Source organism: Zingiber officinale, chromosome 10B (assembly GCF_018446385.1).
Source record: "Zingiber officinale cultivar Zhangliang chromosome 10B, Zo_v1.1, whole genome shotgun sequence".
Classification (NCBI taxonomy): domain Eukaryota; kingdom Viridiplantae; phylum Streptophyta; class Magnoliopsida; order Zingiberales; family Zingiberaceae; genus Zingiber; species Zingiber officinale.
The window spans coordinates 75,746,005-75,771,245 of NC_056005.1; the positions used below are offsets into that span (position 1 = coordinate 75,746,005).

The 25,241-nt window shown below is 39.7% G+C and overlaps 1 protein-coding gene across 2 annotated transcripts; it reads left to right on the forward strand.

The window, feature by feature from the left end:
- The first annotated feature begins 22,059 nt into the window (after positions 1 to 22,059).
- Positions 22,060 to 24,509, forward strand: LOC122029577 (lysine histidine transporter 1-like). 2 transcript variants are annotated; one of them, XM_042588627.1, is made up of 8 exons: positions 22,060 to 22,210; positions 22,544 to 22,701; positions 22,777 to 23,160; positions 23,255 to 23,648; positions 23,767 to 23,872; positions 23,978 to 24,069; positions 24,146 to 24,214; positions 24,326 to 24,509. In XM_042588627.1, the coding sequence occupies exons 1-8, from the start codon at positions 22,157 to 22,159 to the stop codon at positions 24,428 to 24,430; spliced, it is 1,362 nt and encodes a 453-aa protein (XP_042444561.1). In that variant the 5' UTR covers positions 22,060 to 22,156; the 3' UTR covers positions 24,431 to 24,509. The 2 variants fall into 2 exon arrangements, 1 of the variants encoding a protein (XP_042444561.1); XR_006125096.1 differs by lacking the exon at positions 24,326 to 24,509 and having other exon boundaries at positions 23,767 to 23,868; positions 24,146 to 24,215.
- The last annotated feature ends 732 nt before the right edge of the window (positions 24,510 to 25,241 follow it).

The window sequence follows — 25,241 nt, forward strand, 5'->3', positions numbered from 1 at the left end:
CACATTTAGGAACTGTCTGAATCTAAGGGCACCTTTAGTTCGACTTACTTGGATTGGGGTACTTGTCTGGACCAATTTATCCTTAGAGCTCGAAGTGAAGGCTCTTTTGATGAGCGTAAACCAACCCGATGTCTTGCCCATCTCTAGCGATCACTTGATTCAACAGAAATAAATGAAACAATTAAACTTTTAGACACTTATCACCACGCACGGCTCTCTTGTTCTCTTGAAGCTCGATAATGCAAAGTGAGTATTCAATCTTTCGTGGGTCTGGACGAGGCGACTGCTGTGCGTGGGCTGCTCGAATCCCGGCACCATCGCCACACCGAGTGGCACGCCGCGGTACATCACATCGAGCGTCGTCGAGGTAGCAGCAGCAACCCTTGAAGGAGGCGACGGAGGAAGAGGAGGAGGAAGGTGTGGTGATGGGTGTGCCAAGGTAGTGGCGCTGCCGCCAAGGGTCGGGCGGAGGGTGTGGGCGCCGGTGGTGGCCACCGTTGAGAGGGGTCTGTGCGGCAGTGAAGAGAAGAAAGAGCTGTCGACTGGTGGTGAGGAAGAAGAGACGGCCGGCGGTGGGAGGTCGCGTGCCCTAGCCACGCAAGAGGAGATGTCGCGAACAGAAAGGAATCACCAGCACTGTGTCGTCGCATGGGTAAAAGGAAATGAAGTTTTCTCCTCCTTTAATTTGGGCCGCCCATATTGTGATGAAGATGGATGAAGATCCAGCCGTCAGATCTTGAGATAAGCGGTCTAGATCACTTAAGATTGAGATGATAACTTGACAGTAGACAACGCTTTTTAAAAATCGTTATCGTAGAGACTAAAAAAAAGGCTAATAGACAACGCTTTTTATGAAGCGTTGTCTTTGACCCGTAAAAATCACTAATAGACAACGATTTTTAGAAAAGTGTTGCCTATTAATAAGAAAATAATGAAATAGACAACGCTTTTCACTAAAAGTGTTGTTAAAAAAAAATAGACAACACTTTTTATAAAAAACGTTGTCGTTTAAGTGTTGTAGAATCCCAATTTTCTTGTAGTGAATCTATTAAGGTACTACTAGGCGATCTAGGGGCCTAGGGGCGATCTAGGAGCCCACCCATGGACCTTGTGTCCGGTACATGCCATTCCAAAGTAAAATACTTTTTTTTAACTATTAATTTCTTGTACTTGCACTTGCTTGGTATTCAACCAAACACCTTATGTGCGCTTAATTCCCCCGTACTTATAGGGAAGCACTCTAGGCACTTGATTATACTTCTTAGTCCCAAAACTTAATGGGAAGCAAATCAAGATGATCTAAACATGTTCTTAATCCCAAAACTTAGAGGGCATCATACATAACATGACATGCTTCTTCCTTAACACGTCTAAAGCATATCTCAGCATGCATCTACTAAATCATGCATAAAAGACATTACAAAAAGCATCTTTAAAGCAACTTATACTGTAGGTGAGAGATACTTAAATCCCTTCACTATTCCTTATGATTATACCACTAGGGTTTTGGGAGAATAAGTCTCCCTTGTATGCCTTGGTCTCTGGATTTCTCCTCCCCTACATACTAATCCTCGTGGAGAAGCCTCCTCTTAGGTTCTTTTCTTGAAAAGCTTTGGAAATTTGGAACCCTAGGATTCTTGGCCGCAAAATGACAAGAGGGAAGAGGGAATTCGGCTAGGGAGGAAGAAAGGGAATCGAGAGTTAGGTTTTTAGTCTCTTCATTTCCTTTTTATACTAAGTGGAAGTTGCAACATCTCTTCACACAAAATCTGCTTATAAAGAATTGTTTCCTATTACTAATGTGATGCTTTACCACCACCCTAATGGCAACTTAAACTAATCTCAACTAAGAGGTCTCGGGTTCAATTCCTTGCCCGGGCTATTTATGAATATATTTTTATTTTTTTTCTCTTCTTCTATTTCTTTTTGCCCTTTTAGAATAGAGGAAATTTACGGGTGTTACAAGTTGGGCTTTAAGTGGATATAAAGCTTTATAAATAAGAGGCTACAACAGGGACTGAGAGGAGGAATTAGTTTTCGTCTCCCGATGAGCTTGAGCTTCCCATGTTCGCCCCGAACACCCAAATCAAGTTTATCAATAATAACTCATACCACTAAAGAGTTATTATTACACTACCGCACCAATCCCATATTACAATATGGGCTCCTTCTTATCATGAGTGCATTAGTCTCCCTATGTTTAAGATATTGAATGCTCACTAATTAAATGAGTTACTGACAACTCACTTAATTAATATCTAGCTCCAAGGGTAGTACCACTCAACCTTATTATCGTGTCGGACTAAGTCCACCTACAGGGTTTACATGACAATCCTTATGAGCTCCTCAAGGGGATATCACCAACCTAGATTATTAGGACACAGTTTCATTTTATAATTAACAACACACCATATAAATAAAATCACTTCCCAACTAATTGGGCCAATTGATTTAATGAACTAAATATCACCCTTTGATAAATTAAAGAAATAAATATTAAGTATACATGCTTGTTATTATATCATGATTAAGAGTATGCACTTCCATAATAACAGAGATTTTGTTCTTTTATGTAATCAATATAAAAAAAAACTAGCTCAAATGGTCCTGCTCAATACACTCATAGTGTACTAGTGTAATTTTATAGACAAGATAAACTAATACCAAATGTAACGCCCCGCCTCCTACTGACTAGGCTGTGAGGCCGAGCGTCACATTATGCTGTGCTAAGCTATATCCATGACCATCACTAGTCTAGGTGCGGAAAGCTGTACCAATTTAAAACTTTACTAAGCTAACACAAGTTCTTGGTCCTACATGTGCTAAGGGATGCAATCTAAGGTATACATGGCATGTCCTACATCCCCTGTGGTCAAGGAGCTGAATTACAAGGTCACTTGGTCAAAACCCAGCTTCCCAATGATCCAGGTTGAACTCAATCGATTGCAAGCTGTTGGATCGATCCATGGATCGATTCAGACTGCTACTGTGCTCGGGGTAATATTCTGGATCGATCGGCTGATCGATGCAGACTGGCCAATCGACCCAGTGATCGATTCCAGAGCTCTCTGTTCGCGGGAGCGATTTCCCGATCGATCGAAGGATCGATCCCCGAACTCACTATTTGCTACAGAATACGACTGGATCGATCGAACAGCTTGCAATCGATTGAGTTCAACCTGGATCGATTGGGAAGCTGGGTTTTGACCAAGTGACCTTGTAATTCAGCTCCTTGACCACAGGGGATGTAGGGCATGCCATGTATACCTTAGATTGCATCCCTTAGCACATGTAGGACCAAGAACTTGTGTTAGCTTAGTAAAGTTTTAAATTGGTACAGCTTTCCGCACCTAGACTAGTGATGGTCATGGATATAGCTTAGCACAGCATAATGTGACGCTCGGCCTCACAGCCTAGTCAGTAGGAGGCGGGGCGTTGCAGAGTGGTATCAGAGCAGTTTCCATACTTCCTACACACACATCAGCATTGAACCTGCAGCTTCCAAGTAAGAATACCTCTCACTTTGTATGTTTATTACTTTCATGTTTGTAGATAACTAAAGTATGCTTATCTGTGATAGTAACTAACATAATAGTATTAGCTATGTGAACGTGATTGTATCAGTTATGTATATCCTCTATGTCTCTAGAAATGGCACGAGGACGCCCAGCTAGAAGGGCACCAGCCACTGAGCCCCAGCACGAGGCAGGCAGTTCAGTGCCTCCTCCAGACCTTACAGCATTAGTGGCTCAGTTACAGCAGCAATTAGCTGAACAGCAACAGGAAATAGCTACCTTAAGGGCTAATCAGCAGAATGCTCCCACTGTCACTCCAGAGCCTAATTTGGCAACTCCAGTAGTGATAGAGGTTCCACCAGTCCAACCTGCAGCACCAGTGGCCCCAGCAGCAGGAACACAGAGAGAAGTCTATCTGATCCAGTGGCAGAAAGTCAAGCCAGAGAATTTCTCAGGCACCAGTGAGCCATGGGATGCTCAAGCCTGGTTCAAAACACTGGAGAGCACGATGGAGCTTTTGGACTGGCCAGAGCATGAGAAGGTGAAATGCGCCTCCTTCTGCCTATTAGGAGATGCACGCATGTGGTGGGAGAGAAATAGAGCAAAGCGCCCAGTAAACCAGATGACATGGGCTGACTTCGAGAAAGAATTCTTTGAGGAATTCTTTCACATGCGGGTCACAAACCACCACTATGACGAGTTCACTGAATTCCGTCAGGGCAGCCTTTCAGTTGAGGAGGCCGTCAAGAAATTCAACAGGCTGGCTCATCTGTGTCCCGAATTAGTCAGCACTGAAAAAGAAAGGGTCCGACTAATGCTTAAGATGCTGATGCCGGACATAGCACTGAATGTAGCCAGTGGCGTTCATAGGCCACAAACCACAGAAGAACTAGTAAATAGTCCTCTAATCACCGAGCATTACCAGAATAGTATCAAGCAGCAGAAGCAAGTCCTCTCAGAGTCCAAAGGGCAAGGAGGCTCGGGTACTCCGAAGCACCAGGGCCACAGCTCCCACGACTCCAACTGGAAAGGGAACTCCAGCAACAAACGTAAACCAGGGAGTTACCCAAAAGGAGGACCAGCTAGTAAACAGCCCAGTTATCCCAAATGTGCTACTTGTGGGAAATTCCACCCTGGAGTTTGTCGTAAGGGCACCCGAGGATGCTTTGAGTGTGGGCAGGAAGGGCATATGGCTGAGCAGTGCCCAAGCAAGACTAGTCTTCCACAACCACAGTTGATTCAGTACGGAGGCCAGCCAGCACAGCTACATCAAATGCAGGCCGCTTTAGATGATCCACACATCAGCCAGGGCAAACTAGAGCCCCTCCAGCTACGACCAATGCGAGGATCTACTCACTCACCAGAGATGACGTAGCAAATGCCTCGACAGTGGTTTCAGGTCAGATCAGTATTTTACAGCAAAGTACAACTGTCTTGTTCGATACTGGGGCAACCCATTCTTATATATCTAGGGCATTTGTCGAGAAGTTAGCGATACCCCCAGAGGTACTCAGTAGTCAGTTTCTGACGACATTACCTTCAGGAGAAATTATGGCATCCACGCACTGGCTCAGAGCGGTGCCAGTCATTATAGCAGACAGAGAACTCTTTTGTGATCTGATAGTGCTAGACATGACTGATTATGATGTCATCTTTGGAATGGACTTCCTGATCAAATACGATGCCTCTATAGAGTGTTGTAAATAGAAAGTCATATTCTAACCGGAAGCAGAAGTACAGTTCGAGTACATCAGAGAACCAAAGAGAAAGGCCAAGAAGTTTCTCTCAGCTCTAAAAGCACAGAAGTTAATGGATTCAGGATGTACGGGATTTTTAGCGCATGTAGTCAATGTCAGTCAGGACAAGGACCAACAATTAGCAGAAGTCCGAGTCATATGTGACTACCCAGTAGTCTTCCCTGAGCAGTTACCAGGTCTAGCACCAGACAGGGAGATTGAATTTGAGATAGAACTCATTCCCGGTACAAATCCTATCTCTAAAGCACCCTACCGCATGGCTCCAGCAGAATTGAAGGAACTTCATGAGCAACTACAGGAGCTACTTGACAAAGGCTTCATATGCCCTAGGCACTCACCATGGGGAGCGCCTGTATTGTTCGTGAAGAAGAAGGACGGGAGCATGCGCCTGTGTATAGACTACCGGGCACTGAACCAAGTCACAATCAAGAATAGGTATCCTCTTCCTAGAATTGATGACCTGTTCGATCAGCTAAAGGGAGCAGCAGTGTTCTCTAAAATAGACCTCAGATCAGGTTATCATCAGGTGAAAGTTAAAGAAGGGGATATACCCAAGACGGCGTTCAGGACTAGATACGTACACTACGAGTTCGTAGTCATGCCCTTTGGCGTGACAAATGCTCCAGCTACTTTCATGGACCTCATGAACAGAGCATTCAGGGACTACCTAGATAGATTTGTTATTGTGTTTATCGATGACATCCTTATCTATTCAGGAACTCAGGAAGAACACCCAGAGCACCTGAGAATAGTATTGCAGACCCTTCAGCAGAACCAGCTATACGCCAAATTCACAAAATGTGAATTCTGGCTAAATCAGGTGTCCTTCCTGGGCCACATCATCTCAAAGGATGGTATCATGGTAGACCCCAGTAAGATAGAAGCTGTGAGTCACTGGAAAAGACCTAAGAACGCCAGTGAAATCAGAAGTTTTTTGGGACTAGCAGGTTATTACAGAAAGTTCGTAAAGGATTTCTCCAGGATAGCCTCCCCACTGACAGCTCTTACCAGAAAGAACAGAAAATTTCAGTGGACAGAGGACTGTAAGAACAATTTTAGCGAGTTAAAGAAGAGATTGACCAGTGCACCCATTCTGGCTCTACCAGAAAACACAGAAAGCTTTGACATTTATAGTGATGTCTCTAAATTGGGACTAGGAGCAGTGCTGATGCAAAATGGCAAGGTGATCGCCTATGCCTCCAGACAACTCAAAGACTATGAGAGGAACTATCCTACTCATGATCTTGAGCTTGCAGCAGTCATGTTCGCTCTCAAAATTTGGAGACATTACCTGTATGGAGCTCAGTGTAGAGTGTATACAGATCATCAGAGTCTGAAGTATTTCTTCACTGAGAAGGATCTGAATATGCGATAGCGCAGATGGCTAGAGCTGGTCAAGGACTATGACATAGACATCCTCTACCACCCAGGAAAAGCTAATAAGGTAGCAGACGCACTTAGCAGAAAATCCGATGCTACCTTACTATCCCTAGCAGCCATGTCACCGCCCCTGCAGAAGGAGATCACAGATTTCGGTCTCGAACTTATAGTGGGACAGCTCTCTACTATGACGTTAGCGTCTACCCTGCTTGGTGACATTCAGACAGCTCAGGGGCAGGATCCTGAAATTCAGAAAATCAAGCAAGGTATAGCAGAATCAGAAAGTGGAGAGTTCAGAATGACCAATAGTGGGGTATTATATTTTGGTGACAGACTATGTGTTCCAGATCAGAAGGAACTAGAAAGAAAGATTTTAGATGAGGCTCACAGGACTCCCTATGCGATGCATCCGGGCTCCACCAAAATGTACCAAGACCTGAAGAGACGTTTTTGGTGGCCTGGGATGAAAAGAGACATCGCTAGATATGTCAGCATCTGTCTAACCTGTCAGAGGGTCAAGGCAGAACACCAGAGGCCAGGAGGAGTTCTGCAGCCTATCCAGATCCCAGAATGGAAGTGGGAGGATATTTCTATGGATTTCATAGTGGGACTACCCAGAACCATGAATGGTTTTGATACCATCTGGGTAATAGTCGACAGATTGACTAAATCAGCCCACTTCTTAGCTATCAGGATATCCTATTCCATGGAACAGCTAGCTCAGTTGTATCTCAAGGAGATCGTTAGACTACATAGAGTCCCACGAACCATTATTTCTGACAGAGACAGTCGATTCACATCACACTTCTGGGAGTGTGTACAGTCAGCATTGGGCACTAAGCTAAAATTTAACACAGCTTTCCATCCTCAGACAGATGGTCAGACGGAGCGAGTAAATCAGGTACTCGAAAATATGCTTCGAGCTTGCGCCCTAGACTTTAAGGGAAGTTGGTGCAAATATTTGAGTTTAGCAAAATTTGCATACAACAATAGCTAACAGGCTACTATCGGCATGGCACCTTACGAGGCTCTCTATGGGCGGAGGTGTAGATCTCCAATCTGCTGGTACGAGAGTGGTGAGCAGAAGGAGCTAGAACTTTAGACAGATCTAGTAGCAGATACCACAGCAGCTATACAACAGATCCGCAAGAGGATAGAGATAGCTCAGAGCCGCCAGAAAAGCTATGCTGATACGCGGCGCAGACCCCTAGAATTTTCAGTTGGGGATACAGTATTCCTCAAAGTGACTCCCATGAAGGGAGTAATACGTTTTGGGAAGAAGGGCAAACTAAGTCCCAGATATGTGGGACCATACCTTATCACTAGAAGAGTTGGCAAGGTAGCATATGAGCTAGAGCTACCACAAGAGATGTCAGCCATCCATAATGTATTTCATGTCTCTATGCTGAAGAAGCATATCCCAGATGCCACCCAGGTGATTGAGCCCCAGTCGGTACTAGTCCGCGAAGACCTCAGCTGTAACACCCCGCCCCTCCGGCTAAAGCGACGGGGGTTACTTGGACATACATACTTACTTAATACAGCGAAAGTCTTACTTAGAGAATCTAAATACTTTTCCTTTAAAATCACCATGGACATATAAAACCACATAGCATACTTAACATGAATTTTTGAGTCATAATACTTAAACACATAACTAATGTCATGGAGTCATAATGTAATAACATAAACATGACATATTTCTTATTAAACAAAAGCAGGTCTTTCCCTTTAGCCAAACCACTATCACACACATCCTTCTAGCCCCTCCTGCTGCTCCCCTAATACATCCATTCCTTGCCTTTATCTGTGGTACAAGAAAGTAAGCTGTGAGCACTCATGGCTCAGTAAGTTCCTTTCCTACTCATAAAAATAGCATAGCATATCAAAATTATAAGTCATAATGCATGGAAACAAATCTATCATATCAAGCAACATATCATGGCATATCATAACATAATCATCATAAAGTATCATGGCATAATATAACATGATCATCAAATGTATCCTAATATAGCATATCATCATCATAAATATCATGGCATAATCATAAAGTATATGCAAGGTGAATTCCTAATCATGTATCTTGAAACATATGCAACATGTCTTTTGAAAACTTATAATATACATACTTAAACATAATCTCAACATGATTAGAGCCCCGGCTTGTACCACATACATAAATGCGCACATCCTATGTAGGTCCAAGGTAGCAAGTCTTGAACCCTACAAGGCATACATATTAGGCCCGTTTCTTAGTCCATTGACCTAGGGGCACTTAGGAGCCCATCCCTAACGAGGCCCGTTTCTTAGTCCATCGACCCCGGGGCGCTTATGGAGCCCACCCTTCGTACAAGCCATACATAAAGTAAAGTAGCATGTCATACATATCATAGTTCTTATCCTTTCATGCATATCATGTTTCTTAACATATCATAAAACATGCATATTTGGGCACACAACACATGCATGAATCATAAGCATACATAATGAACATGTCATTTATCACATCATAAGGCATGCATATTTGGGCACACAGCACATGCATGGATCATAAGCATACATAATGAACATGTCATTTATCCTATCATAAAGCATGCATAATTGGGCACATAGCACATCACAAAGGACATTATCATGCATGGATCATAAGTATACATAAATGAGCATATCACCTATCATAGAAAGACATAATCATTCATGGAATCATTAAATAACCTCTCTTAATTCATAACATAGCATATGAGGCACATCTAGGTCACTAACCTATTATGGCCGAAAGTCAAGAGTAGGGACATGAACTCTAGACAACATACAAACATAAGAATCCCATGATAACTTCACATCTTATCATAAGAAAGATCATAAGCATGTTAACCTAAATTTTTAATCCCTCCTAGGTTTCTAATTCTTTCATGGCCGAAACCTTCATGAAGAGCAATCAAGTTCTAAGCAACATACAAACATGTAAACCCTAAACTCATATCATATCATATTTCATAAGGAAAACTTGAGCATGTTTAGTTTGGGTTCTAAGTTCCCTAGGCTTCTAACCTTATCATGGCCGAACCCTAGCAAGCCTTATTCTAGGTTACATGTAGCATGAAAGTGTTGATCCTTAAGCCAACATCCTACACATTTCATGAGGAACATCATAAGCACATTTGGTTCAAGTTCCAAACTTCCTAAGCCCATTAAACTAAGGTGGCCGAAACATGTTAAGCATGGAAACTAGGTTTCTAGTGGCATAAGAGCATGGAAACAACAATCACATTTCATAGCACTTATCACAAGAAACATCATGTGCATATCTAAGTTGGGTTCTAAGTTTTCCGAGGCCTTTAGACCATTAGTGGCCGAAACATGTTAAGCATAGAACTGTTTTTCATGCAGCTTAAAAGCATGGAAACCCTACACAATTTTCATGGCATCATTACAAGAAACAACATGAGTAAACTTAGTTTAAAATCTAAGCATCCTAGCCTTAAAACTTAGTGCAGCCGAAAGTTACATGTAACCAAATTTCTATGTAACAAGCAACCATAGGAACATCAAACTAGTTTCATAACATTTCATCAAGAAGGTCATGAGCATCTTAGACTTGGTTTAAACTTTCCTAGGCCTCAAATCTCAACATGGCCGAATCTTCATAATCATAAAATAGAATTCAAAACCAACATACAATCATGGCATAACATTTTAGCTTCATATCTTGTCTTAGGAAAAATCATAGCATGCTTAGTTTTAGGTTTAAAGCTCTCCTAGGCCTTTTGTTCTTCCATGGCCGAATATTCATAAGCATGAAATTGAATTCAAAACCAACATACAATCATGGCATAACATTTTAGCTTCATATCTTGTCTTAGGAAAAATCATAGCATGCTTAGTTTTAGGTTTAAAGCTCTCCTAGGCCTTTTGTTCTTCCATGGCCAAATGTTCATGAGCATAAAATGGAGTTTCAATCAACATACAAGTAAGAGAAAAAGTTAACAACAACATTATCATAGGGTACATACACAAGAACAAGGGAGCATGTTTAGTTTGAGTCTTTAGCTTACCTAGTCCTCTTGTTCATGCTTGGCCGAGAGTCTAAGGTTCATGGATCTAAGTTCTAATTAATCATTCTAGTATGAAAACATTAGATTAACCTCCTACATAAGATACATGTCATAAGAAAAATAATAAGCATATCTAGTTTAAAATTTCTTAGACTCTTCCTTTTGTCTTGGCCGAAATTTCCATAAAGCAACCCTAGGTTTTTAAGCAATCTATCTTCATGGAAAACCATATGAGCTATTGTACCACAGGTGAGGGGAAGCTTACCTAGTGTTCACTTGTAAATCTTTAAGGAAGTGGTACCCTTGGTGAAGAGGAAGAAGAGAGCTACTCCTTTTGGTTTCTCTTGCTTGGAAGGGTACACCTTGAAGGCTCCTTCTTGTAATTTAGTTTTCTCTTAGGGAGAAAACCTAAGCTTGGCTTGTGGAGATGAGGGAGGAGAACTCTAGTTTCGGCAATGGTGAGGAAGAAGGAAGAAAATGAAATCCTTTTCTTTCTTTCCTTTTTATGCTAAGTGGGTGGAAGAAACAAAGATGAACTTTGCTTCCCTTTCTCCTTAATTCATGTATATACTCTTTCCTAATGAGAATATGTCCTCATTCATCTCCCTTAATTCTTCTCATCCTTACTCTCTTTAATCCCCACGAAAATAGAGAAAGAAAAAGAAAAGACAACTTGTCTTTTGCTTACTCCTTTTCTTAACCAAGAGGTAAACAAGAGGAAGAAAGCTACTTGATTTTCTCTTGTTCCCTCACTTAATTATATCCTCACTTTTAACTACAATTCCCATCATTTTCCATTCATATGTTATTCATTATCCTAGTGGTTATCATACATAATTTTATTTCTATCCTTTGTGAGAGGTTCAAGGTTCAAACTTTCACCTCTTCTTTTTATTTCTCTTATTTCTTTTTCTTTTGATTCTTCTTACTTTTATGCTCTAAAGCAAATAACACCTATATACTAATCTTATAACTTTGTGGGTGTTACATCAGCTATGATAGTCGGCCTATTCAGATAATAGATCGAGCAGTTAAGAAATTGCGGAACAAGGAGGTACCATTAGTAAAAGTCGTTTGGCAAAATCACACAACAGAAGAGGCAACATGGGAGACAGAAGCTAGTATGAGGCAGAAGTACCCAGGGTTATTCTAAGTTCGAGAACGAACTTTTTATAAGGTATGGGGGATTGTAACGCCCGAAAATTCTCAAAATTATTTTAGAAATATTCTATGATTTTTCTGGAATTTTAGGATATTTTTACAGAATTTTTAGAGTATCCGAAGTAGCAAAAATAAATAGAAACGTAAAATAGCTTAAGCAAGAATTGAACCCGAGACCTATTGGGTCCTACGACTTATGGTGATCTCTAGTAACCAAGTGAACCCAGCAGGGCCGTGCTGAGAGAAGAGAGAATCAATTATATTTATGTTAGAGTTGGGCCGAATTACCCACTTAATATAAATAGGGAAAGGATTAAGTGAGGTTTTATTTTGATCGGGATTTCTTACTCCCTCAAACCCTCACCGCCGAACCCCTCTCTCCCGCACCCTCTCTTCACGCCAAAGCCAAGGAAAGGCAAGGGTTCCATCCCAAAGGCTCCAAGAACACTTTTCAGCGACGACTCCGGCACGAGGACGCTTCTCTCCACAAGAAGAACGCGTAGACGCAAGAGAATCGTCGAGAAGATCGTCTCCACCGGAAAACTAGCGACTAGATTCGTAAGAAAACTAGCGCAGGAGGTAAGAAACCCCTCACCTGCAGTATAAGTAGCTCTCGTGTGATTTCATGCTTTAGTTTAGTAGTATATGGATTTTTGGGCACATAGGGTGTGCAACAGTGCACGCCAAGTGTTCGATAGTATGTTCAGCGCAATTAAAATGCGACTTAAGCATTTTAATAATTTAGCTAAATGCGATAGAAGCATTTAATTAGTATATGCAGTTTTACTACAGCTTATATGGGACTACGGTCCAATGGGTGGGCTCCCACAGTCGCCTCTAGGTTCAGACAACCTAGCTCTAGGTTCAGATAACCTAGAAATAGCAAGATAAGAAAAATTCAGCTATAATCAGTATTTTATTTTAGCAGTGGCATTGTACTGGATTAGATATCCATTGGGTTGGGCTCCCATTGTCGTCCCTAGGTTCAGCTAACCTAGTAAACCCTACTAGATTCGGAATTTGCAACCCCAGGTTTAGTTAAGGATGCGCGCACAACAAGTACAGTTGCCGGGCCCATCAACAGCATGATTAGTATTTTCATCTATTATATATATATGGTTTTCGAACTCTCACAAATAGTTATGTGAATTCAGTATAGCTTTAGCATTAGTTTAGAATTAACTCAGCTCAGTTTTTGTATCAGTTTAGTTTTCTATTGATACAATATGATAGCTTATGTTAGCACTTGTTGTCATGACTAGTTTGTTTGTATGCCATGCTTAGCACATTTAGAATGTATTTCAAATAGCATGTTTTCAAAGCATAAATAGCATCGTATGCATGCTTTGTGAGGTAGATGGTTTCTTACTAAGCTCTCAAGCTTACAGATACTATTTTTCCTTATACTGCAGATAAAGGTAAAGGGAAGATGGACTAGCGGAGGCTGGGGGTCAATGCAATGATGAAGATGTGTGTGGATGGAACCTGGAATAAAGACCTTGGAAGAACTAGAACATTTAAGAACTTAGTGTTTCTTATCATGTTACTCTTTGTTTATTTAGTTATCTAAATGCATGGAATTATAGAAAATCTGCTTATATTGTTAGTGACCATGTTTAGAATGCTAGTTGTTTGCTATTAGTGTGTTTCCAGCTATTATAGAACTCTTGTAGGTGTGTTTAGCATGAAACAGTTCTGAAATCAGAGTTTGCTGCGAAATCAGAAACCCCAATCGATCAACGGATCGATTGGGGGCCCTCAATCGATCAGCGGATCGATTGGGAGCCTGGTTCCGCGAACAGTAAGCTTCTGGATCGATCAGCCGATCGATCCAGTCATATTTTGTAGCAAACAGTGAGTTCGGGGATCGATCCTTCGATCGATCAGGAAATCGCTCCCGCGAACAGAGAACTCTGGAATCGATCACTGGGTCGATTGTCCAGTCTGGATCGATCAGCCGATCGATCTAGAATATTACCCCGAGCACAGTAGTAGTCTGAATCGATCCATGGATCGATCCAACAGCTTGCAATCGATTGAGTTCAACCTGGATCGATTGGGAAGCTGGGTTTTAACCAAGTGACCTTGTAATTCAGCTCCTTGACTATAGGGGATGTAGGACATGCCATGTATACCTTAGATTGCATCCCTTAGCACATGTAGGACCAAGAACTTGTGTTAGCTTAGTAAAGTTTTAAATTGGTACAGCTTTCCGCACCTAGACTAGTGATGGTCATGGATATATCTTAGCACAGCATAATGTGACGCTCGGCCTCATAGCCTAGTCAGTAGGAGGCGGGGCGTTACACCAAATTACACTACAACCACTTCAATGGTTTGTCCCATTCCATCTTGGTTGTGAGCTACTATTTATAATTTATAAGGAACTGATAACATGATCTTCTGTGTGACACCACATATCATGTTATCTTCAATATAAATTAAAAGAACAACTACACTTAGCATATAAATATAGACATTTGACCAATGTGATTCTTATTTCAAAATAAATGTTTATACAAAAAAACTAGACTTTTATTATACACTCTAACAAGTCCCACGTCACATACGAGTACAGACTTTCGGGTTTTGTTGAGACTTTATTTTCTTTGATTTCATGAATTTGGTTCTATAATAATTTTGATGTGGACTTGGACCTTAGTCTTGTGGTTGTGTGCATTTTGGTTTGTTGGTCTTGTGTCAAGCCGAGTCGGCTCGCATGTGGTTATTTTTGTGGTCTTGTGATGGGTTGTTTTGTGATTTTTGTTGTTCTTTTGTTTCGGTCGAGTGGATTGCTATTAAACTACGTGGTTGTGTTTTGTTTATTCATCTGTGTGGGTTGTTGTATATTGCTGATGAGTATGCTTGTGGATATATGTATAAATACCTCAGATTGTCATCGATACAGGGGAGATGTTGCCGAAATTTTATCGGTAGGGACTCCTCTAGGGCGTGACATTTGTTCAGTTCTGAGTCCCGAGAAGGCTTTCTCAATATTAGCACATTATCAAAATTTAGACTTCCTAAGAACCATTCCATTCCTCGCCTTCAGTAGTTGAAATCTTCTTGATCGTATAGTGGTGATTTGTAGATGCTCCATCCTTCTTGAATAGACATTGGCATATTTGCAAAAAAAAATAGACAAGAAATAATTTCCAAGACTTTGTCTTGGGGTAAGCAATGTGGGAGATAAAGAAATATGCACGAAAAAATAATATTTTTTAAAAAATAATAAAATATTAATAAAAAATATTATTACAAATTTTGTTAAACGTGATATTTTGTCAACACTAATCAACGGTGAAAAATTGAAAATGAAATTTTCAAAACTACTTTTGGAGGGAAAAAATGAAAGGCATAAGAATATTTTTTAAGCAAAAATGATATATAATTTTCCTTTTTAAAAGAGACCTCATTTGCCTGATTGGTGGTTACACCAATTTAGAGCGGTTCCTGCTATGATACCACTTGTTGGATCATGAAAGTCGATAGAGGGGGTGAATATCGGTTTAAAATTATTCGTAGCGAGTTAGAGTAAGCAGCGGAAAAATAAAAGCGAAACAATGCTAATACAAACCAATTTACTTGGTTCGGAGCCTTCGTTGACTCATATTTCAAGACCCGTACTCGTTGAGTGCTTTCTTTGAACAATTCACTAGTAGTTCGCAAAAGGTTACAAATGTAAGTGCATGAACTTTAAAAGGAAATACCAACAACAAAATAAAGGAAAGAAAAAAAAAACGATTGGAAGCACATTGTCGGAGGAGCTTTATAGCGTCGTAGGAGCACAGCACAGTAGAGCAGATGTCGTTGTTATTTGAAGCTCTGGTGGAGGCCTATTTTTATAGGCGTGCTCCGGGCACTCGGATCCCTTCCCGGCCCCTAGACCATGACGTTGTCGGACCAATCAGTGTGCTCCAAGCGATCGAGGATAGAGTTTGCCTTCCGGGTGCCCAGACCAACTACGGGCACTCGGATCCCTTCCGAGCGCCCGTACCACCTTTCTCTAGAAGGTCATTTTCCAGCAAGAAAGTGTTAGTTCAAAGCAAAATAAAAGTTATACTATCCTGCAAAACAAAAATTAGCACAATTATAGTAAAGGAATAGTAATTAGATTCCGTCTCACCAAGACCAGAATCTTGTCACGATCTCAACTTAGATTCCCAAAATGGTTCTAAGTTGGATCGACACCTACTATTCTCTCAAACAGGGAATGCATCCTCACCAAGTCATTCCCCTCTAGTGACTTACCTGCCAGACATTCGGTCAGCCTGTCGACCCGTTTAGACTTCGCGTCAGCTACCCCGTTAGCCCGTCGACCTAGCAACACTTAGTTAGCACAATAGATAAAAATAGTACAGTAAACCTAGGGTTACCTCCCTAGGGTTGCCTAGCTTCACTCTCTAGGACTTCCATTGCCCAGCTTCACTCACCAGGACTTCCTCCACCTAACTTCACTTACTAGGGCCCGGCTTCACTCACCGGGACTTCCACCACCTAGCTTCAGTCACTAGGGTCCGGTTTCACTCACCAGGATTTCCACCACCTAGCTTCAGTCACTAGGGCCCAACTTCACTCACCGGGACTTCCACCACCTAGCTTCACTCACTAGGGCCCGACTTCACTCACCAGGATTTTCACTTTGCCTAACCTTTGGTTAGAACTTACCTTTGCTGATCATTTAGTCCTGACTAGACTTCCTTAACCCACTTAGACTTTCTTTACCTACCCATAATTAGGACTTTCCTTTGCTAACGCGTGATCCTGCTTGACCCACTTGGACTTTCTTTTATCTAACTGTAATTAGGACTTTCCTTTGCCAACTTACGATCCTACTTGGCCTATTTGACTTATCTCTCACACATTGTCAAGCATCCAATCAACCTTAACCTACTTGACCTCTTCTTCACATATTTTCCAAATATTGAAACTTAAGCTCGAATCTACTAAAGTTTAGTCAAACTGGTCAACCTTGACCCGTGAATAATTGCACCTATAATCCCCTAATACTGTTTACTAAGGAGGGCTAAAAAATTATTGCAACTTGAAGATTCCTTATCTCCTTGTAGTCACCCATCTTATGGAAAACCTTAGGTTGTGATCCACAATCAACGAACATAAAAAAAAACAAATGAATAGCTTCATGGTGGTAGTAATTGCCACATTGTGAGGATAAATAATTAGGAATTTGGAGAGGCTCCACTTATGTCAATCTTAATGCATAGTTTGATCGACCTCGAAGGCAACATTTGGGGAGGTCTTATCATTGCCGTTGCTATCTTCCTCATTAGCATGGCCACTTATGATACTAGAGCACCACCCCTAACCTCTTCATCTTAGGCTTCACATTTGAATCCCAATCTTCATATTCCATGTATAAACCTCTATCAACTTCGTCGTGCCCCCATACCTTCTATTCTATTGAGATCAAACCATATACAAATTTAAAACTTGACACATTAAGTAGTACATCTTATACATCTTACATGAGAAGTTAAGTACCATCCTAACTAGCATTGAGGTGCTGGCATGTCCATTAGTGAGAGAGGCAGGAGATAATGTAAATACCCCAGGTTAATTTTGATATGGTTAATCAAGTTAAGATAGGTCCTGTATATTTAATCCTTATGTCTAAGTGTATAAGAGAGCTTAGGAACACAAGAAGTCGAGTAGAATATGCAGTTAGCGAGAAGGATGACACAGGAAGAGAGTTAACGGGCTCAGTGCATCCGAGAGATGAGATGATGTGGAAGAGTACACTAGCGGATGAGAAGAACCTGTACAATGTTTGAGGGACGAGAAGACTAGGAGAAAGCCTGCTCGAATTGAAGGCCAGAGTGGGTTTCGAGTGAACTCAACTCTGGAATGTCGAAGGATCACCCAAGTGACCAGAGAGATGAAGCAAGCGACCGGAGAGGGTGCCTATACCACCAAGGTGGCCAACGGGTGCCTCGTCGTAATGGATCGCTCTTCGGGACCACGTCAGAAAGGGTTCGTGCTCTCAGACATGAAAATCTTCATCTTCAAGCCATTGTGGGGAGATAATGTTTGCTACGCTGAGGACACCCGGAGAAGGTCCAAGCACCTGGAGATGCCAAATGGCTAGGTTTGACTGATGGGCTATAAATAGAGCCTTGGTCTTCTTCATTTGAACACAACACAAGTTAATGAACTATGATCTTTCATTTCTAATTTTGTAATTTTTTTCTGTACTTCAACTTATGTAAAAGGCTTCTCCGCTTACATCAAAGGAGATTCTTAGTGAGCTTTCACTGCGTTGGATTAGTAATCTCTCCGATTGCAAACCAAGTAAAACATTCGTGCCTCTTCTTTAATTTATGTTCATTTTATTTATTCACTTAACTTGTGTTTGTCTTTGCTAAACTTGAAAGCAAAAAAAAAAAGTATAAATTTTATTGCAAGGTTATTCACCCTCGTCTAGCCAATCGTACAAGACCAACAATTGATATCAGAGCGAGGACGCTTCAGAAGGACTAATTGTCAACTGAAGCACAAGAAATGATGGACAAAGCATCTATCCACCAATGTTTGAAGAGGACATCATATTTTGAAAACAAAGAATGAAGGTATTCTTTAAAACTGATTTTATCGTTAATTTAAAAAAAAAAAGAAAATACAAAGTTAAAATTAACCTTAATAAATGCATGCAAACTAGAAGATGTTGATAATTTAAAAATTGAAAGCACAATTAGATAAATTAAAAAATAACTATGCAATATTCTTCAAAATTTAAAATTTAAGAATTATGGTAGACTTAGTTAGTATTGTAGATACCTTAAGGGTCAAATTACAAAAGTAAATGGAAAATTAATTCTAAGAAAATATTAAATTAATTCAACATGAAATAATTCATTTTGGATAACAAAATCATGCTTAGCTCAATAAATTAATTTCTATGCATTAATTTACTTAATTTAATCTTTTTGGTAAAATTAATTATTTTATCAACTTTCTTCTAGTCATATCATCTACTCAATATTTTATTTTTGTAAAATAAAAATATTATCTACTTATAGAAAAATTTTCAAAATAGTTTGACTACTATATTAATTAGTATGAATTACTCAACAAAAACTATATTTTTAAAATTAAAATAATTTCACAGATTTACTTTTGAAAATTTTATTTTTTCTGTGATCAAATATTATGTTCTCTATTAAAATAAATTTTTTAAAATTGTCTGACCGTTAAATAATATTGTATGATTTGTTTGTCAAAATGTTAATTTTTAATATTAAACATTTTGAAAAATAAAATATTTAAAAATTTAATTTTTCTATAGTTGTACATTATCTTTTACAAAGTCAAAAAAATTAAGGAAATTTTTAGAAATGAAAATCTATGTTTAAAATTTATTTCTCTAAAAATTAGGTTCTATCATAAAATAATTCATTTATATTAAAATTAAAAATATTTTTTTGTGAAATTTTTTTTATTAATCTAACAAATTTTGATTGACCTTGACAAAATTTTTTAGAGTTTTTCAAAACATAAAAATAATTTTAAAATTATTTTTATCAAAATAGAGAATTACTTTGCAAAATTAGGAAGTTTTTAAAAAATATTTTTAAAAATATTAGTTTATTGTTAATTCTATTCACAAACCCTATATTCCTTTTCCAAATTTTTATAACTATGTTTCATATTTTTTTTTCCCTATATATTTTGATGTGATCAAAGGGGGAGAAATACTAAGTAAGTTAAAGAGGAGGTTGTTTTGTACTTAATTGTAAATTCTTGTTATAATTGTAAATTAATTTACTTAGTATAAATTATTTTATTTTGGGTTAACCTTAATTTAACTTGGATTGATGCACATCAAAAAAGATTGTAAATACCCCGGGTTAGTTTTGATATGGTCAACCATGTTAAGATAAGTCCTGTGTATTTAATCTTTGTATCTAAGTGTGCAGAAGTTTAGGAACATATGAAGTCAAACTGAAGACGTAGCTAACGAGAAGGATGATATGGGAAGAGAGTCGATGGGCTCAATGCATCCAAGGGACGAGGTGCTTAGGTGCTGAGGTGCTACAGAAGAGTACACTGGCAGACGAGAAGGACGTGTGCGATGTTCAAGGGACGAGAAGTTGAGGAGGAAGCCTGCTCGAATAGAAGGTTGGAGTTAGGTTTGGGTGAGCTCAACTCTAGAATGCCGAAGGATCACCCAAGTGATTAAAGACGAAGCAAGCGATCGAAGAGGGCGCCCAGACCACTAAGGTGCCCAATGTGCATCAGCAAGGGGCCGAGCACTCGAACATGAAAATCTTTATCTTCAAGTCGTTGCGAGGAGATAACGTCTGCCACGCTAGGGGCGCCTAGAGAGGTTCAGGCGCTCGGAGATGCCTTGTCAGTGGGCTATGAATAAAGCCGTAGTCTTCTTCATTTGAACACAACATGAGTTAATGAACTCTGAGCTTTTATTTCTAATTCTGTAGTTTCTTTTCTGTAAGAGACTTCTCCACCTACATAGAAGAAGATTTTTAGTGAGCTTCCACTGCCTTTGATTAGCAACCTCTCCGGTTGCAAATCAAGTAAAACATTCATGCCTCTTCTTTAATTTATGTTCATTTTATTTATTAACTTAACTTGTGTTTGTCTTTGCTAAAATTGAAAGCAAAAGAAAATATAAATTTGATTGCAGGGCTATTCACCCCCTCTAGCCCGCTGCACGGGACCAACATTAAACCCTTTAGAGCTCATCGAAGATGGGCAACACAAATAGTAGCATAGAGTAATGTCGGTGTCGGTTAGAGGTAAAAGATAGCTAAAATTCTATTTAGTTTATCATTGTCAATATTTTTTGGGTTCTAAAATTTAGTAGCCCCAATCGGATTTCTTAAGGATGATTTTCCTAAAAACCATTAGAGATAATACTGGGTCGGGTTCAAGTTAGATTTCATATCCTCCGTCGCCATATTCATCAGGGATCGGATATTTATTCTCATACTTATACCTATTAAAAGATCGGATATCTTCTATACTAATAATTTTTTTTCAATCCAGCTATTATCATTCAACAAAAACATATTAGAATTATTATCATATTAATATATATATAATTAAAATAATAAATTAAACATTTATATAGGCACGGTTATCATTAACAAAAATAGTTAGTGAGTTTTGAGAATTTTTTTTTAATATATATATAATCAGGTCTTCGGGTCAGATATCGATAGTTCCTCCATACCTTCCTTCATAAAGGTCAGATATCAGATCTTTCATTGTATTGGAAAGACATTGTCATATGATCCTTGGTATATTATAGTAATGTTTATTATAGTCATACAAGATTCAATAATAAGAGGATGCTTTGTATTGGTTTGCAACCCAAACCATTCCTATAATAGCTAGTTGTTTACCTTCTTGCATACTAAATTTTTTGTGGATGTTTTTCAAACAAGTTTTTGTTTTTCAAACTTACCAGGCAAGTGTGACAAGATAATTTTATTTTTAACTTTCCTATTTTGTTATATAAGTGTTTATTAACTTATGAGATTTTCCCAATTAACTAGAAAAATAACACATCAATTTATACAAATTAAATCTTGTTCCCTTTTGTGGGCATTCCTAGCTCTCAAAAATCTTTTTTTTTTTCTTTTGATCTTCCATTGGGTGCTCGAAAAGGTATCCGTTTCTAAGTTCCGTCCTTCTTTTCTTCTTACATTTGGTATTTCCTTTTCTTTTTTTACTTTTTTGCAAATAGAAATTGATATTTCCTTTTCTTTTTTTACTTGTTTGCAAGTAGAAATTGAATTTTATAATGTTCATTTTTCGTTGCATTCAAAACATATTATACAACCTTTATTTTTAGTTATACCTTAAATTATTAAAGTTCTAAAATTCAACAGAGTGTAAAATACTTTCATAACTACTCAACTTTGATATTGGTTCTTCTTCCTCTAAGGTCTTCCATGTTGAGGTGGTAGATGGTAGATCATTCTATTTGTTCCTATGTCAATAGTTTTTCATCCTCGACTTTTTTGTTGCTTACCTTGAGATCCATGGCAATTAGTCCTTATAGACTTGTTTAAGTCAAACCTATCAAATTTCACAGAATGTTGAATGTCAAGCTGTTTCTTCTGAACTTCTCGGAGAAACCTACCAGAAAAGTTTATTTAATGCATCCCTTCCTCTTCCTCTAATGCATATCCCTCTCCTCTTCATTCTTTCCATGCATATTGCTGTGTCTCCGGAGTACAGGTAGTCATCCTTTTCCTTTGGGAAATCTTTCCTTCCAGGAAGAAGATAGAAAAGGCTCAGCATGGGAACTCAAGGTCAATCACCCCCTGAGAACTACGACAGTAGACAAAATCAGGTATCAGGAGTCTATATTTCTACTTTGTAAATTTATCAGTACAGTAGCTTCCTTCGCATCTTACAGTATGCTCAGTAATATCAGTTTTATTTACATCAAGAACGCTTGAATTCATTGGCAGAGAAGGATTTGCAGACGCAATTACTAATTTTAATTATCATTAGGTTTATCTAGCTCGGTGTCAAAAGGATAGACATCAATTTTCGAGAATATAAAACAAATTTTTAGTTACGTTTGTTTAAGATCGAATAAATATAATTAATCTGTTGTTGAATTGGGAGCTGAGATTGAGAGATTGGTTTCATAAATCAAATGGTTTCTGGTCAATCGCAGAGCGAGAAGGAGAAGCAGAAGGAGAAGGCGATCGACGACTGGCTTCCCATCACATCCTCCCGCAACGCCAAGTGGTGGTACTCCGCCTTCCACAATGTCACTGCCATGGTCGGAGCTGGCGTCCTCAGTTTGCCTTACGCCATGTCCGAACTCGGATGGTACAAACGCAGTTGATGATTGATTTTTTAATTTTTCCTACTTGTTTTCTTCTCAAATTGAGGATCATATCGCAGGGGGCCTGGGATCGCCGTGATGGTCATATCATGGATCGTGACCCTGTACACCCTGTGGCAAATGGTGGAGATGCACGAGATGGTTCCCGGGAAGAGATTCGATCGGTACCACGAGTTGGGACAATATGCTTTCGGCGAGAAGCTAGGCCTTTACATCGTCGTTCCCCAGCAGCTGATTGTGGAAGTCGGCGTCTGCATCGTCTACATGGTCACCGGCGGCAGATCCCTCAAGAAGTTCCACGACGTCGTCTGCTCTGACTGCAAGCAGATCAAGCTCACCTTTTTCATCATGATCTTCGCCTCTGTGCACTTTGTCCTCTCGCAGCTTCCCAACTTCAACTCTATTTCTGGGATATCTCTGGCCGCCGCTGTTATGTCTTTCAGGTACGTACTCGATAAAATTACTTCACGATCGATCGATCGATCGATCAAAAAACAAAAGGACTGACTACTAATTCAATTGCTCGATCCATTCTAGTTATTCTACCATTGCATGGGTGGCTTCGGTGGACAAGGGGAAGCAGGCGCATGTGGAATACGGTTACAAATCTGATACACAAGAAAGGACTGTGATGAGGTTCCTGGCGGCACTGGGAGATGTGGCCTTCGCGTACGCCGGCCACAACGTGGTGCTGGAAATCCAAGCCACCATTCCTTCCACTCCTGAGAAGCCTTCCAAGAAGCCGATGTGGAAGGGCGTGATCGTCGCCTACATCGTCGTCGCCCTCTGCTACTTCCCCGTGGCTTTCGTCGGCTACTGGGCCTTCGGCAACGGAGTCGAGGACAACATCCTGGTCTCTCTAAGCAGACCGCACTGGCTAATTGCCATGGCCAACATGATGGTCGTCGTTCACGTGATCGGAAGCTACCAGGTGATCCGATCCACATATATATATATATATATATATATATATATATATATATGATATATATATATATATATATATATAATCGATCATCATTCCAAATTAATTATCCTCGATTCTGCAGATCTACGCGATGCCTGTGTTCGACATGATGGAGACGGTGCTGGTCAAAAGGCTTCGCTTTCCTCCTGGTCTAACTCTTCGCCTGATAACACGAAGTGCTTATGTTGGTAAGCCTCTCCCTCCATTAATTTCCTCAATCGCACTTTAACGATTCGATTCAGTAAATCGTGGAGCAGAGAACTAAATTCCTTGGACTGTGAACTACCATGCAGCATTCACCATGTTCGTCGGCATAACCTTCCCCTTCTTCGGCGGACTACTCTCTTTCTTCGGCGGATTCGCGTTCGCCCCGACCACATACTTCGTGAGTGCTCCACACACTTACCTTACATTGCCACCACATTGTAACAAACCATTTGATATTGCCATTATGATTCCAGCTTCCTTGCATCATGTGGCTTGCTATTTACAAACCCAGAAGGTTTAGCTTATCTTGGATCACTAATTGGGTAAGCAAGTTAAGAACATCTCTTCCTTGCATATAATCTCTATCAGAATTAACGAACCTGAATATGAATATGAATTTATTTCGTTTTTTTGTTTTTTTCCTTCTTAATTAGATCTGCATAATTCTTGGGGTCCTGCTGATGATCTTGGCTCCTATTGGTGCATTGCGAGACATCATCGGAAACATAATAGACAAGCAATACAAGTTCTACCAATGAGAAAGGCCGGTGTTGACTTGGGAACGAGTTGGGTGGGGATTCATAGCGAGCCAAATTAAATACCAAGGAAAACGTAAGAGGTACATTGTTGGGTCAACAAATGGGCAATTGATTAAATTATTGATCGAGCGAAAAGGTTGTAGCATTCCAAGTGTCTGGAGTACGAGTTGTTATACAATGAATGTATATTACTTATTAGGGGTGATAATGGATCGGATTGATTCGATTATTGAGATAAAAAAATTATCCGGCCTTACTAGATCAGATAATGTAATATCATGACCTACATCCGATCTTATATCCGTCGATTCTTATGTATCAGATATCCGACGGGTTGTCAGTTATTTGGATATCCGACCCTATATTTAATGAAATATAAAATATAAATATAAGTATAACAAAAAAAAATAAAATATTTTAAAATGATAATAGACATTACTCATTATACGTTGTAGCAGCTAGTTGGAAATAGCTTGTATAACATGTAGCAACTTATCGGCAGTAGCTGGTATAATGTGTAGCAGCTTATCAATAGTAGTTGCTACAAGTAGAGGTGATCGCGGATCGGGTTGGTTCGGTTATTGGGATAAAAAACTATCCGACCCTACTAGATCAGATAATATAATATCAAGACCCTACATTCGGTCCTATATCCGGCGGATTATTTTTTTCGGTTCGATTCAGGTCGATATAAGCAGATTGGTCGGTTTGACGAGTTGACTGCTCATCCCTGTTACTTATGGTACCACCTTTTACTCCTAAATATAAGTTACGGTTTATTCAGGAGGACGATAATAAAAATTATAAAAAA

What these genes read in the sequence shown, in the direction of transcription:
- LOC122029577 (XM_042588627.1), top strand. Translation starts at nt 22,157, where the DNA reads ATGGGAACTCAAGGTCAATCACCCCCTGAGAACTACGACAGTAGACAA. An exon ending in ACGTGATCGGAAGCTACCAG is followed by an intron (nt 23,649 to 23,766) that starts GTGATCCGATCC and finishes TCGATTCTGCAG; the next exon opens with ATCTACGCGATGCCTGTGTT. An exon ending in TCGCCCCGACCACATACTTC is followed by an intron (nt 24,070 to 24,145) that starts GTGAGTGCTCCA and finishes TTATGATTCCAG; the next exon opens with CTTCCTTGCATCATGTGGCT.